The 16,114-nt window shown below is 48.9% G+C and overlaps 1 protein-coding gene across 3 annotated transcripts in view; it reads right to left on the bottom strand.

Moving 5' to 3' along the window:
- The window catches only part of BSN (bassoon presynaptic cytomatrix protein), a 465,957-nt gene that overhangs the window by 338,512 nt on the left and 111,331 nt on the right, over positions 1-16,114 (bottom strand). For 2 of the 3 annotated variants that reach the window (XM_073352634.1, XM_073352633.1), the window contains exon 3: positions 1,864-2,703. The exons of the other annotated variant lie outside the window; for it this stretch is intronic. In XM_073352634.1, the coding sequence (XP_073208735.1) occupies positions 1,864-2,703 (840 nt within the window). The remainder of the gene's footprint in view (positions 1-1,863; positions 2,704-16,114) is intronic. 3 annotated transcript variants of the gene reach the window in all.

Raw genomic sequence — 16,114 nt, 5'->3', positions numbered from 1 at the left:
GGGGGGCCCGCTGCCTGCAGTGGCCAAGAGCTGCGGGGTACCCCCACCACCTGCGGCGGCTCGGAGATCCGGGAGGCCCCTGCCGCTGGAGGTGGCTGTGGCAGCCTGCTGCTCCCAGCTGCCACAGGGGGACCCAGCAGCTCCCAGCCACCGCAGGCTGAAGTCACGGAGGTCTCTGGAAATCATGGATTCCGTGACCTCCGTGATAAAATCGCAACCTTACTCATAATGGAATTGGGCCAGGATAGCAGGGTTACCATCAGTACTCTTTGGGCAAAGTGCATGGCAACGTTAAATGACTTTGGTTTAATATCCCATCCAAATGACAGACACTCCAGCAGCACAACACCAAGTAAGAGCATTGCTCTACTACTAACTCAGAGGGGAGTGTGGCACCTATTGAATCAGCAGCACCACTTCCTGTGGCACTAGCAATAGGAAAACCTGGAACCTGAACAATAAGGAGCCATATTCACTACAGGCATAAGCAGGAACAACTCCACTGGAGACAATGGAATTGCAGTGCTTGATACCAATGGTGAAAATTGAGTCCAAATTGCTGTTTTTATGCCAGTATTCTTAATTAAAAAAAAAAAAAACATCTAGCGTACCCGAACTATACATTGTACTTAAGCAGAACTGGTTACAAATAGGATGTTTTTCAGTGTTTTCTCGTTAGACGTCTTTAAAATCATGAAAAACAACTGATTTAATATCATACAGCAACAGACAAGGGTATAATAGTCAATCCCCCAATCTAACTCTAACCCAAACACCAGAGCCAAAGTTCAACCACCTATAGGAGCCAAGCTTTCAATCACCTTGGACAGCCACCCTGGTCTTTATAGTGACCAGGAAACCCTGAGCAGGCCCAGGAAATTTGAGATCCACATGGATGTTAAAGTCAACGAATGCTACCAGCCTCTCTGCCTGTGAGGCAATTTGTGCAGGGAATAATGCAGTGCAACATGGTGAACCATATACCAGCAATGGTACTCCATCCGATCTTTATCCTACATACCCAAAGGACGCACTCTATCAGAGCTAGTTTGGGAGCAGGATGTCTCTTACATTTTATATTGGACATAAACAGCACAGCCACATCATCTCCCCAACAATCCCCCTTTACATCACACTGTACCTAGTTCCCAGATGGAACCAACTGCACCAAAACCAGTCCTGCAGCATTATGCAGCCAAAGTAAGGAGCCTCATCCCTTATCAAGTCATGGATGATTACTGACTTATTCACCACCAGTCTTCCATTGAACAGCATGACCCCAAAGCTGGGATCCACTTCCAGTACCCTATTGTCCTGAGAAATAACAGGCTGTACAAATGTCTTGCTACAGGCCCCTGCCTAACATAAAATCTGCCTTCATATTGCTTCCTCCTGCCCATAACCATAGGGCCTGAGGACTCCAAGCCCTCGCAGCAGGCAGCAGCCACATTCTATACTCTTGGACACCCAAAGATGCCATTAAAGGGCTGCAACCAAACAAGGATGTGCCAAGCAAACTGCAAAGGCCATCTTCAGCAACTCTACCCTGCCACCCCAAATCAAATATGGTAAAATCCCAACACAACCAAGATCCAAACACATGGCCCAAGTACACATCTAGGGCTTGTCTACACAATGGGGTAATGCACCACAGTGGTGTGATTCATTTCTAAAGCCCCCTAACTTGTTGCAAATTAATTGGCCTTTAGAGAGGGACTTTGTCAAGGCTTTTTTAGAAGTCTATTAAAACCTGAAAGAAAAATGCACTGACTTTTCCCATGTTATTAATATCCAAATCTCAGAACAGAATCAGGATTCCCAGTGAACTGATAGATGGTCAAGCCCAGTGTGCAGCCTCCTTACCTCCACAAGATGAGGTGTTGGGTTGAATCCACACATGAGGCAGACCTGCTGTTTACAGGTCGTACAAGTATTATAGTTGGATGGTTCCCCGGAGCCCACACTGATCTCTGATTTGCAGAGGGGGCACAAGACCCTTTCCTTCGGCACTTCCTTTGGCTTGATGACTTGTGCTGCTTTTCCTTGCTTTGTAGCTGGGGTAGTCCCAGCCCTACTCTGTGCTCCAGATGCAGCACTTGAGGCTCTGAGTCCAGCTTCTTTGCTGGCATCACTGAAGACAATTTTTGGAGGCACTTTGCCAGGGGACTGTTGACTTTGCAGGGTGGCCTCTGGCTGGACAGACATGAGTGTGCTTGCCTGGGTCAAAAGAGAAGCCCCAAACCCGAAGAGCTTTTCTGTGAGGCCCTCTTGGAGTTGCTCTTGTGCTGCAGCACTGTGGGGGGGTGCTGAAGTCTTTGCTGGGGAGTCTCCCACAGTCTGTCTCTGGTCACAGGTGGAAGGCTTTGCTTGATGCTGAGGGGAAGACCTCACCACTTCCTGAGGTGCAGCAGGTTTTGGCTGCCCTTGGCTGTGTTGTTCCCTCTGTGCTGTAGCTTGGGGTGATTTTGGTGACTCTGATTGCAGAACACCAGCACCCTGCCTAATACCTGGCTGCACAGTTCCTGGTGGTTTCTCCTGTCCTGTCATTCCCAGGGGTGGAGGCTGGGGATGTTTGGCTGGGGAGTGGGATGGAGAAAGTGAAGGGGAATGTAGCTGCTGCTGGCTTTTGGAGCGAGGTGCGGTGGTCATGTCCATTCCCAAAGCTCTCTGCATCTGGCAATTCAAACATAACCATTCTTTCACCTACAAGACAAAAAAGATAATGCAGTGAATGATGGATACTGACCATGATCAAGGACAGAATCCACACAGCCAATGGCAAAACAAGCAGTTTTCTGTACCTGTCTACCAGCCTCACAGCTAACTGTTCAGGCTCTGCTAACTCTAGGAACATAAGTAAGGCACTATCAAAACCTCTCTATGCAGAGAAACATTTTGCTATTAGATAAGCACGAGCAGAGGGCTCCTTCAGGTACAGTTCTACTGTACCCCACCTGTGGCGAGAGACATGTGCGGAGAAGTGCACTGTACTAGTATGTCCAATACCTTACAGCAGTGGTTCTCAACATTTTTGGACTCAGGACCCATTTATAAATGTTTATGGCCTGTCACAATGCAGTAAATGATTTGGGAGTGGAGGCCCTGGGGTGGGTTTGGTTGGCTCTTACCCCCTGGGAAGTAGGATCCTGTCCAGCACTCACCCCACAGTGGCGGCTCCTGCAGCTCCTGTGCTGTGGGGCTGGCTGGGCTTGGCTCTCCACTTAGGGCATTGCAACTTCCGGGGTTGCAGTGCCCAGAGCCATAACCAGGGTGGAGCGAGCAAGGCAGCTGCCCAGGGTGAAAAGCTGCAGGGACAGAAAAATGGAGCCATGGGGGGCGGGGGTCACCTGCCTCCCCAGATTTCTGCCTTCAATTTAGCAGAGGTTTCTGAACTGCCGGGGGGGCACATCCCAGTTTGAAAACCATCACCTCCTGCCAGAAGCCGGCTGATCGGAAGGCGGTGGGAGCCGCTCGGCTCACTCGGGCCCCTAGCTCTCTGCCCAGCAGCCCTCCCTGCTCTGCTCCCTGAGCCAAGCCACCTCTGCACAGCTGGGCACTACCCAGGCAGCAGCAAGCGAGTGCCTCAGGAAGCATTTCATGGCAGGCAGGCTCCGTGGGCAGAGACTGGCTTCAGGGGGTGGCACCAGTTGGTGCTGGGCTCCTTTGGGGGCAGAGGCAAAAGTAAGTCAGGGCCACAGCTCAGAGATATGCTGACTGCTCTGCCTGGGGAGCTTCATCTCTCCCAGGCAGGCAAACTGTTGACTGTGAAAGCAAAAGGCTAGTTTTCACTCCACAAAGCAGGATTTACTGTATGGAAATGAAAAGTATAAAATGCCTTGGCTAAGTGGCGATAAATGAAAAACTTCCCCCTTGAGAGACATTCCCTGTGTCACACTAATGTCTGCATTAAGTTAATTAAAGAGGCTGTATAGAAGCTGTGAGACTTTCGATTCTAAGAACCCCAGGACGCCCATGCAGCTGTACAAATATTAATATATAACACTGTTTGCAGGATAATCAGCTCTGCATACATACAGCTTCTCTAAAAAAAAAAAGGAGTACTTGTGGCACCTTAGAGACTAACAAATTTATTTGAGCATAAGCTTTTGTGAGCTAGGGCCCTAAAAAGGAAAACACCATTCACAAATGAGACCTGCCTAAGCCATAAAAGTCCTGGACTGTTAACTGGAAACTGAGATTGCTGCTGACCTGACCTTCAGGACACAGGATGTGCCCAGCACTTCTACCCAATGAACCATGAGGTGGCACACTGTACCTCTGCTCGTACAGAGGGCATGTAGAGCTTGCTTGGCCTAGCTAGAGTGGGTGCAGCTGACGCCAGTCGGCAAGAGATTCAGAACCAAGGTACAAGGTACAAATTAGTACCCCACTCACATAGCTTCACCTTCTACATGGGCGAGCCATGCACATAGCCATGAGGGACAGACACCAACAGCAATCCTAGCTGGATGTACCAGGGCTAAATATGGCAAGGCAGTACCCACAGCATAGTTAAGTTATAACTGTATTTTTCCTCCTCCTAATATGCTCAGAAAAAAAAAATGATTACTAGGTCCAAATATTTCTATTCATGTAAATGACAAGACTTTTTAAAATTCTGCTCTCAGCCTTAGTGATATGTAGTAGTAAGTTTCACAGGTTAATTATGTGGTGCGTAAAGAAGTATTTCCTTTTGATCCGTGTTAAATCTGTTGCCTTTTCATTTCATTGAGTGACCCATTGTTCCTGTATTGTAAGAGAGTAAACTGGACTGCCTCACACCACTATTTCTCATAACCATTAATCCATATACCACCTAGCATTTCAGTTGCCTTTCTCTGGACCTTTGCCCCCATTATCTACTTTTTAAATCGGTTTCCCAAGTTTGAACCTAGTGAGGGTGTACAATTGATTTATAGAACTGTATTATAATATTTCAGTTATATTCTCTATTGCTGTCTAATACACACTAATATTATGGGAGCTTTCTAACCCACTGCTGCACACTGAGCAAAGGTGTTTACAGAGCTGTCTGTAGAGATGCATGGATCTTTTTTCAGTTAGTGTGTGGGGAATCCTCAGTGTGTACGGGGAATCCTGATTTTTCTTGCACTTACGTACATGTCTTTTCAACTGCTTAATCCCTCGGTTGTTTAGGCCTGTAACATAGTGCCTGGAGGCAGGGCTGGCATTAGACTCACTAGGGCCAGGGCAGAAAATAGGGAGTTGCCCCCCACGGCAGGCATGTGTGACGATCTCTGGGAGAAAAAGAAAAGGAGTACTTGTGGCACCTTAGAGACTAACCAATTTATTTGAGCATGTAGCTCACGAAAGCTCATGCTCAAATAAATTGGTTAGTCTCTAAGGTGCCACAAGTACTCCTTTTCTTTTTGCAAAGACAGACTAACACGGCTGTTACTCTGAAACCTGATCTCTGGGGGCAGAGCCAGTGCTGGGTGCAGAGGCTTTGACACTGACCCACAGGCCAGGAGGCCCACTGAGGTGAGTCAGGGGGTAGAGGTGGCGCTCCAACCCCGATCCCCACTGCCCAGGGCTGAAGAATGTAACTTAGCTTTGCAGGGCCTTGGCAATTGCCCTGCTTGCCACCCTCTAACACCAGCCCTGCCTGGAGGGCCAGGCAGTGTAGTGGTTGGTACACCCGACCTCCGGCCCCTTGCTTCCCGAGTCAAGGTGCCTCAGTCTTTTAGGCAATGGGATGTGTGAACCTGGGCCCTCCCTCTCCGTTAGGTCCAGCCCAATGTCTTGAGAGTCAACCCCTGACCAGGGGGACCCCGAGCAGGGATTCTAAATCCACTGCCCTGGGCTACTTCCTACCACCATCCCTTCGGTTTGGGGCATGGCCCTGTGACATTATTGACATGACCCGCGACCGTATAGATCATTGTTGCAACCAAGGTCATATAGTGGCACCAAATCTTGTACAAAGGAGGTCATGTAAGGTGTCCATGAAAAGGTTATGATTTGTTGGTTATGATTATGCTATTTGTATGCATGTATCATTTTTGTATTTAAAGTTGTAAGTATTGGCTCTATACTGTCTGTATTTCAAACTTGTGCTATGCTTCTGGGTGACACCCCAGACAATTTAGCATCAGCACTGCCAAGCCTGCTTGATGGCCCATTAAGGACCATCAGCTATACAACTGACCCATTGAGAAAAGGCAGCTACACCTTGTGACTCAGCAAGGCATGCAGGGACATGCCTATGGACAGAACTCTAAGGTTTTTCCATGCCATGTGCTGGGTGGCTTGTGGTTGGAACAAAGGAAGCACAAGACACATGGCAAAAGGATTATAAAAGGCAGCAGCAGCAGCAGCAGCATCTCCATTTGGTCTTCAATCCTGCTTCTTATTTCTGGAGGAACCTTGCTACAAACTGAAGCTCTGAACCAAGGACTGAATGACCCATCCCAGCTGTGGATGTACTCCAGAGACTTGATTTGAACCTGCAGTTTATTCTATCACTGCTACAAGCCTGAACCAAGAACTTTGCCATTACTGTATGTAATTGATTCCATTTAACCAATTCTAACTCTCATCTATATTTCTTTCTTTTTATGAATAAACCTTTAGATTTTAGATTCTAAAGGATTAGCAACAGCATGATTTCTGGGTAAGATCTGATTTGTATATTGACCTGGGTCTGGGGCTTGGTCCTTTGGGATCGAGAGAACCCTTTTTCTTTTACTGGGGTATTGGTTTTCATAACCATTCATCCCCATTATGAGTGGCACTGGTGGTGATACTGGAAAACTGGAGTGGCAAAGAGAATTGCTTGTATGACTTATGGTTAGCCAGTGGGGTGAGACCGAAGTTCTCTCTGTTTGACTGGTTTGGTGTGCAAGAGACCCCAGCTTTGGGCTGTGACTGCCCTGCTTGAAGCAATTTGTCCAGAATTGATACTCTCAGTTGTGTCCCACCAGAGGCAGCATTGTTACAGTGGCGTAGTCGTGCTAGGATCCACAGAACCAGGTCAATTAAGCTTTGGATCAGAACCCCACGCTATCCAAATTTGAATTTTGGTATTGAGAATTTGGTTGGTTAAAAAGCAGTGACCATGAGCCAGAAAGCATCAGCAGAAGCAATGAAACGGCAAGCCCTGAGAGACAACCTGCAATTTGAACGTAATCAAAAACTGGCAGAAATTCGAATGAGAGAGAAGCAAACCTTGGCCCAACCGGAAAAGAAAGCTAAGGAAAGGGCTGCTGAAAAACAAAAAGAAGATGCTGAAAGAGAGGAAAGGGCTCATAAAAGGAACATGGATCATATGGCTGCTGAGGAGAGGGGTGCCAGACTTAGGCTCCAAGTCAAATAAGCAATGGAAGACCAGCTGAAACTATATCCTCTTGGAAGTCCAATTTATAACAACGTTCGTACGTTGTACTACTCTGAGCAGTTGTCTGTGTTTAACCAGTTTTGCTATGGCCAGGGAGAGGGTAACTCTAACCTGAGAAAGGTGGCAAACAGCTGTTTGTCTGTGAATTAAGTTTCTGAATGTCTGTCTAATGTCTCAGAAGTGAATCTGGAATTAGATCAAGCATAGAAAGAACGCATTGGTCAGGAAAATGTTTCTCAGGAGCAGATTAAAGTGGATGGTCAGGTTAAAGCCCTAGCTGAGGAAGGAAAGGGTAGATTTTTGGTGGGAGAGGAGGACAAGGAAATTTTGGAGGAGCCTAGGCAGCCTTGTGAGCTGATGGCTTTGTCTAATCAGCAGTTTGGGAAGGCAAGAATAGTGGAAAATAAGAGTCCCTATACCTTAGCTGTTTTCTGTATGGAGAATTGTGACAATGAAGGAAATGTGCCTGTGTCTGGTAGGGGTAATGACTTGCCTATGGAGGGAGCAACCCCAGTCTCCAAGCAGTTGTCTGTGAACAGCCCTGTGTGCTGGGACAAGGGAAATGAGATCCCAAGCTGTGTGTCTGATAAAGGAGAATGTGTCTCCAGTTCTTTGTCTGTGGAGCAGACAGAAGGTGTCTTTCAGCCTGTGATGGTTGAGGGTAGTGCAGTTGTCTCAGAGTTGGTTCTGGATTCAACTAAAGCCCAGGAAGGGAAAGGTCCTAAGTTTGTGTCTGCTAGGGAGAATGGCACTGTAGCTAGGTTGCATCCAGTTAGTGTCTTAGAAAAATCCCAGAGACCAGACAATTCTGGTGCTTTTATTTTGCCTGTTGCTAATGTGTCGCTGGGAAAGGGTGTAGCAACTCTGTCTAACCAGGGTGATATCCTAGCCAGGGCACAAGAAAAGCCTAAAGGTGATTTCATTGTGTTACCTACTGATAGTTTGGAAACCTGTAGCAAGAAGGAAAAATTTCTAAACTTGTGTGTAGCAAAGGAAAGGAGAATGCTGACCTTTTGACTATGAAATCTAGCAGTTTGCCTAGCAGTTTTTGTGTGTAAAAATCCGCCTGATGAGTCAAAGGTGATCCTGGATGTAAGTAAGTGAGACCCAGAAAGAGTCTGTTGTTGTTCATGAAAGTGTTTCTTTAGAGCAAGGCCTAGGTGAAGAGGGTAAAGGCAGAATTTCTGTGTGGGGTGAATTGTTGCTTAGAGAAGCTCCTAAGAAAAGGAATCCTCATGGTAATCTGTGCAAGCAATTTGCTGCAACTGAAGGGTGTGGAAGTGATTTAATCAAGGAAGTTTCTGTTCCTAACAGTCAGAAATTTTCTGTTGTGAATGTGTTGGGAACACTGGGGCATGGCCACTAGGTAACTCGAGGGGATGGAAGACCACGAGTGTCGATGAAGCCCCCTCGCACTAGGCCCCGGTGTCCTTGCCCCCCCCCTCCTGCCTGGAGGCACTCGCAGCAGCTCTGTGTGCTAGGCCCAAGTGTCCTTGGCCCCCCCGCCTGGAGGCACACACAGCAGTTATGCTGAGAATCTGCAACAGTATGTTGCAGAGTCAGACTGCCTGAAACTAAGCAAGGCCAAACAGGGGAGATATGGAAAAACAATGCTGAATAAAGCAGCTTTATGTATAGTTTAACAAATGATACAGAAAATCAGGGAACTAGCTGGGAACTGGATTGGCTGGCTATATGGATACTTGGAGCAGCTTGCTATTGAATAAGTATGCTGGGGAAAAGGATGTATAAAAGCCTGTGTAACTTCCTGCTCTGTTGTACAGGATCTGAAATTCAAATCTCCCTGTACCTTTTTGAAGCTTCAAATAAACTTTTCTGCTTCTCCACCCCGTTGTAATTATTGGGTGTAGCACACCGGGTAACGAACCAACTCAAGCTGTTGTTCAGCCTCTCGGCACTGGGTGCCAGCAACAAATGGATCCACCGACTTTCCTTTTGAAAGATCCAGTGTGGATAGCTTTGAAAAGGCCTCAGATAGTGTAACATTATTGGCACAAACTGGGACCGTATAGATCATTGTTGCAACCAAGGTCCTGTAGTGGCACCAAACCTTCTATAAAGGAGGTCAAATAAGGTGTCAATGGAAAGGTTATGATTTGCTGATTATGATTATGCTATCTGTATGCATGTATCATTTTTGTATTTAAAGTTATAAATATTGGCTCTATACTGTCTGTATTTCAAATTTATGCTATAATTCTGGGTGACACCCCAGACAATTTGGTGTCAGCAATGCCTAGCCTTCTTGATGGCCCATTAAGGACAATCAGCTATACAATTAACCCATTGAGAGAAGGCAGATACACCTTGTAAGGCATGCAGGGACGTGCCTATGGACAGAACTCTAAGGTTTTTTCATGCCATGCACTGGAATGATTGTCTTTGGAACAAAGAAAGAAAGGCCAAATGACAAGAGACTATAGAAGACTGCTGCAGCTCCTCCATCTGGTCTTCAATCCTGCTTCTTGCCTCTGGAGGGACTTTGCTACAAACTGAAGCTCTGAACAAAAGATTGAATGACCCATCCCAGCTATGGAAGTACTCCAGAGACTTGATTTGAGCCTGCAGTTTATTCCACCACTGCTACCAGCCTGAACCAAGAACTTCGCTGTATGTAATTGATTCCATTTAACCAATTCTAACTCATCTATATCTTTTTCCTTTTATGAATAAACCTTTAGATTCTAAAGGATTGGCAACAGTGTGATTTCTGGGTAAGATCTGATTTGTATATTGACCTGGGTCTGGGGCTTGGTCCTTTGGGATCGAGAGAAACCTTTTTCTTTTACTGGGGTATTGGTTTTCATAACCATTTATCCCCATAATGAGTGGCACTGGTGGTGATACTAGGACACTGGAGTGTCTAAGGGAATTGCTTGTGTGACTTATGGTTAGCCAGTGGGGTAAAACCAAAGTCTTCTCTGTTAGGCTGATTTGGTTTGCCTTGGTGTGCAAAGGAACCCCAGCCTTGTGATGTAACTGCCCTGCTTTAAGCAATTTGTCTAGAATTGGCACTCACAGTTGTGTCCCACCAAGGGCAGCACTGTTACAGTGGTGTAGTCATGCTCGGATCCATAGAACCAGGTCAATTAAGCTTTGGGTCAGAACTCCACGCTATCCACATTTGGATTTTGGTATTGAGAGTTTGGCTGGTTAAAGAGGAGTTGCAATGGGTGAGCAAAGAGCATATGAGGGCCTTGACAAAAAAGCCCTGGAAGATTTGTGTTCAGAAAAGGGGATAAGCTTTAAAAATAAAGCTACAAATCAAGAACTGAGAGATCTGTTAATAGTCAGTGATCAGGAGACAGGAGCACAGCCCTTTCCTGATGCTACAGAAGCTGCAGAGGCAATTATAATGCAAAAGGCAGCAAATAAACTGCAACTTGAGCATGAACAGAAACTAGCAAACATTTTATTGCTGGAAAAGCAAAAAAATGCTGAATTAGAGAAGGAGACTCACAAGATGCAACAGGAGATGGCTAGACTTCAGCTCCAAGTATTGGATGAGCAAAGAAAGTCATCGTCATCTGTTACTCTGCTTCCCTGCAACAACAAAAGAAACTGGGAAAGGATCTGTCCCATTTACAAAGATAGTGAAGACATAGAGGAGGTTTTGTCTACCTTCGAATGCCTATGCGTTCTGCATGAGATCCCAAATGAGCAGCAAACGCCTGTCCTGCCAGTGAATTGAGGGAACAAGAAGCCTTAGATTATGTGCTGTTTAAAAATTCTGTGTTAAGGCGATTCAAGGTCACTCCTGAGTCTTACAGGGTTAAGTTTAGAAAGTTTAAAATGTCTAATGATTGTACTTTTGTAGAATGTGCTCATAAGCTGATGGGTTTTGTTAAAATGTGGGTTGTGGGAGCAAAGGCGCATGAGAGTTTTAAAAAACTGCTGGATCTAATAACTTTGGAACAGTTCTTGGACGTTGTTCCTGACCATGTGAGAGCAGCTGTGTGAGATAGGGACCCTGAGTCAGTCCTACAGGCTGTGGAATTTGCAGGTGCCCATGCCCAAAACAGGGTTCGGGAAGGGTATAAACCCCAGGGGAAAATTAATCACCATTCTCCCCAGTTCAAGGGGATGGAAGGATTTAAAAGTAAACCTGGCCCTGACTCTTATAAAGGAGCTCATGGGGGCCCAGAGGGTACGAACTCTCACCTCAAAAATAAACTGGTTACATGCTATCACTGTGGTGTGCTTGGCCACATGAGACCAGATTGTCTGACCCTGAAGGGCAGCCCCAAATGCCACAGTAAATGCTAATCCTATAAAAACTCACAGGCAAGCCACACAGAGCCCAGCGCTGGTGCCCTGTGTGTAAATGCTGTTTCTGTGGTCTCTGAAGAATTTGACCATAAAACTCATATTAAAGCTAAATATGGGAAAAATAATACAGAGTTTATTAGCAGTGCAGAAGTTAATGGAGTAAGGTGTATGGTGTCACAGAGTGTGGGGGAGTCCAGGCCCTGCACCCCTCTTCCTGGGATTCACTGAGACTCTCAGCCAGCCAGTAAAACAGAAGGTTTATTGGAGAACAGGAACACAGTCCAAAACAGAGCTTGTGGGTACAACCAGGACCCCTCAGTAAAGTCCTTCTGGGGGAGCATGGAGCTTAGACCCCAGCCCTGGGGTTCCCTGCGTTCCTCCACCCAGCACCAAACTGAAACTAAACCCCCACAGCAGGCTCTCTCCTGCAGCCTGTGTCCACATTCCTGGACAGAGGTGTTACCTCCCGCTCCCCCTCCTGGCTCAGGTGACAGGCTCTCAGGTCTCCCATTCCCAGGGCACATTCCCAGGTCAACACTCCCCCTCCCTGCTGCGTCACATCATCACATCTCTCCCCCCTTCGAGACTGAACTGAGCGGGGTCTCTCTGACCAGTGACCTGGGGAAGTTCGGGGCCCCCTCTCCGGGACAGCGCATCTGCTATCAGGTTGGCACTTCCCTTCACATGGACCACATCCATGTCGTAATCCTGCAGGAGCAGGCTCCACCTCAGGAGTTTGGCGTTGGCTCCTTTCATCTGGTGCAGCCAGGTCAGGGGAGAGCGGTCGGTGTACACGGTGAAGTGTCGCCCAAAGAGATAGGGCTCTAGTTTCTTGAGGGCCCACACCATGGCCAGGCACTCCTTCTTGATGGCCGCGTAGTGTTGCTCCCGGGGTAGCAACTTCTTGCTCAGGTACACGATGGGGTGTCTCTCCCCCTTTTCATCCTCCTGCATTAACACCGCCCCCAGTCCCGTGTCTGAGGCATTGGTGAACACCACAAAGGGCTTGTCCAAGTCTGGGTTTGCCAGAACTGGGCCACTGACCAGAGCCTCCTTCAGTGCCCGGAAAGCCTCCTGGCACTGCTCAGTCCAGACCACCTTGTCTGGCTTCCCCTTCTTGCGTAGCTCAGTGATGGGGGTGGCTATGGCGCTAAAATGGGGCACAAATCTTCGGTAGTATCCTGCCATCCTGATAAAGGCTTGGACCTGCTTTTTGGTGTGGGGAGCGGGCCAGTCTCTGATCACCTCCACCTTGGCTGGTTCCGGCTTTAGGCGGCCGCTCCCCACCCGATGGCTCAGGTAAGATATTTCAGCCATCCCCATCTTGCACTTCTCCGCTTTTACAGTCAGCCCAGCCCCCTGGAGTCGGTCTAGCACTTGTCTGACCTGGGACACATGGTCCTCCCAGGTCTGGCTAAAGACACAGATGTCATCAATATATGCCACGGCAAAACTCTCCATCCCCCTCAGTAGCTGGTCCACTAGGCGCTGGAAGGTGGCTGGCGCTCCCTTGAGGCCGAAAGGCAGGGTCAGGAACTCATAGAGCCCCAGAGGGGTGATAAAGGCTGATTTCAGCCGGGCATCTGCATCCAGCGGCACTTGCCAGTAGTCCTTTGTAAGGTCCATGGTGGTAAGGTACCGAGCTCCTCCCAGCTTGTCTAGGAGCTCATCAAGCCTGGGCATGGGGTAGGCATCAGATAAAGTGATGGCACTGAGCTTCCGATAGTCCACACAGAACCGGACCGACCCGTCCTTTTTGGGGACCAGCACCACCGGTGAGGCCCAAGGGTTGGCAGATGGCTGGATCACCCCCAAAGCCAGCATGTCCCGGACCTCTCTTTCCAGCTCCTGAGCAGTTTTCCCTGTGACTCGGAAGGGGGAGCATCTTATCAGCGCGTGCGACCCTGTCTGCACCTGGTGGGCAGTCAGATTAGTGCGTCCAGCCTGGTTGGAAAACAGCACCTGGGGCACTGGGTCTGTACGTGGCTTCTCTGGCCATAGTGATAGCAGCTCAGGTCACGTTGGTCCCCTTGAGCGGGTCGGAGGGGCCCGACGCCAGGCTTTCCCCTTTGGAGGAGGTTCTCCCTATTTCCCCACTGGGAGGTCCCATGGTGACTCTCTCTCTGCATCGGGGGGGGGGGCTGTTCTTTTGGGACCACCCCCTGACCAACTGTTCACAAACTCGTCGGCCAGCTGCCCTGCATACTGGGGGTTCTCTAGCTTTTTGTCCACCAACCACAGCCTCAGGTCGGAAGGGCATTGTTCATACAGTTGCTTCAGTACAATTAGGTCAAGCAGGTCCTCTTTAGCTTGGGCCCCAGCTGTCCACTTGCGGGCATATCCCTGCATTCGGTTGACCAGTTGTAGGTATGTGACCTCAGGCGTTTTACGCTGACTCTGGAACCTTCTCCAGTACATCTCGGGGGTCAGCGCAAACTCACGGAGCAGGGCCTGTTTGAACAGTTCTTAGTCCCCTGCCTCCGCCCCTGTCATTCGGCTGTACACCTCCATGGCTTTGGGGTCCAGTAAGAGGGTGAGAAACGGGAGCCTGTCTGCAGGGTCAACCCTGTGCATCTCACAGGCATTCTCAAAGGCCGTCAGGAAGCTATCTATGTCCTCCCCCTCCTTCCGCTGGGCCAGGAAGCACTTAGCAAAGCTCCTTGCAGTCTTGGGTCCCCCCTCACTCACCGCAGCCGGGGCCCCACTGCTCCTCAGCCTGGCCAGCTCCAGTTCATGCTGTCTTTGTTTCTTCTTCTCCTGACGTTCATGCTGACATTGTTTTTCATGATCCTCCAGCTCCCTCATTTTCATCTCCCTCTCCCATTCCAGCCGCAGCCGCTCCAGGGATGGGGAGCTCTGTCGGGAGGATCCCCTGCTGGCTGCCGGGGTCAGGGTGCCCTCAGTATTCGCTGGGCTTCCCCCAACCCTTTCCCCAGGCATAGGTAGGAAGGGTCTCGGGATGTCCTCGGCAGCAGTCTGATCCCTCCCAGCCCAGTCAGGCCCCAGGGCCCACACTGCGTCCACTGAGCGGCTTCCCTCAGGGACAGGGATCGGGTCATCCAAGCGATCCTTCTCCTCTGACTGGGCAATCAGCTGTTCCTTGGTGGACCTCCCAATGTGCAGCCCCCTCTGTCTGCACAGCTCCACCAGGTCACTCTTAAGGCATTTAGCGTACATCTCCCTGCTGGCCACTCGCAGGCCGGGCAGCTTTCTACGGTTTCCAGGAAAAACCCCTCGTGTGCCAGTCCTTCTTGAGGTCACCACCTCTTTGCCAGGGTCAAGCTGCAGACTCCTCCGCCCCTGGGACCGCTCGCTGCAATCCCCCGGTGGACCCTGTTGCTGCAAAAGTCCTTCTCTCTGGTCACACACTCCCAGGGGTTAACCACCCCCTGAAACTGTCTCTCTCTGAATCTTCAGCACGCCTGGTCCCCGTCAATCTACCTTCGTTTTACTGTTCCCCAGTCACTTACTGCAGGAAGCGCCGTTCACGGGGTGCAGTACATCCCACCACTGCCACCAGTTGTCACGGAGTGTGGGGGAGTCCAGGCCCTGCACCCCTCTTCCTGGGATTCACTGAGACTCTCAGCCAGCCAGTAAAACAGAAGGTTTATTGGACAACAGGAACAGAGTCCAAAACAGAGTTTGTGGGTACAACCAGGACCCCTCAGTAAAGTCCTTCTGGGGGAGCATGGAGCTTAGACCCCAGCCCTGGGGTTCCCTGCGTTCCTCCACCCAGCACCAAACTGAAACTAACCCTCCTCCAGCAGGCTCTCTCCTGCAGCCTGTGTCCACATTCCTGGGCAGAGGTGTTACCTCCCGCTCCCCCTCCTGGCTCAGGTGACAGGCTCTCAGGTCTCCCATCCCCAGGGCACATTCCCAGGTCAACACTCCCCCTCCCTGCTGCGTCATATCGTTAATATGGCATGGAGGGACACTGCAGCAGGTATTACTTTGGTTAAAGCAAGTCTTGTCAGGGAGGAAGATTATTTGCCAGGTGAAAGTGTAACTGTTGTAGCCTTATCTGAGTATTTTGTCAGGGTGTCTTTGGCTAAAATCCACCTTAAATGGAAGGGATTTGAGGGCACCATGATTGTGGGAGTGAAAAACACAATTCCTAAGGATCTTATGATTGGAAATGTTTCAGAGTAACAGCCGTGTTAGTCTGTATTCGCAAAAAGAAAAGGAGTACTTGTGGCACCTTAGAGACTAACCAATTTATTTGAGCATAAGCTTTCGTGAGCTACAGCTCACTTCATCTGATGCATACGGTGGAAAGTGTAGAAGATCTTTTTATATACACACAAAGCATGAAAAAATACCTCCTCCCACCCCTCTCTCCTGCTGCTAATAGCTTATCTAAAGTGATCACTCTCCTTACAATGTGTATGATAATCAAGTTGGGCCATTTCCAGCACAAATCCAGGTTTTCTCACACACACCCCCCCAACACACAAACCCACTCTCCTT

Source organism: Lepidochelys kempii, chromosome 7 (genome assembly GCF_965140265.1).
Source record: "Lepidochelys kempii isolate rLepKem1 chromosome 7, rLepKem1.hap2, whole genome shotgun sequence".
In the NCBI taxonomy this organism is placed as follows: domain Eukaryota; kingdom Metazoa; phylum Chordata; order Testudines; family Cheloniidae; genus Lepidochelys; species Lepidochelys kempii.
The sequence above is the reverse complement of the archived record's forward strand: the minus strand, read 5'-3'. Positions and strand labels throughout refer to the sequence as shown.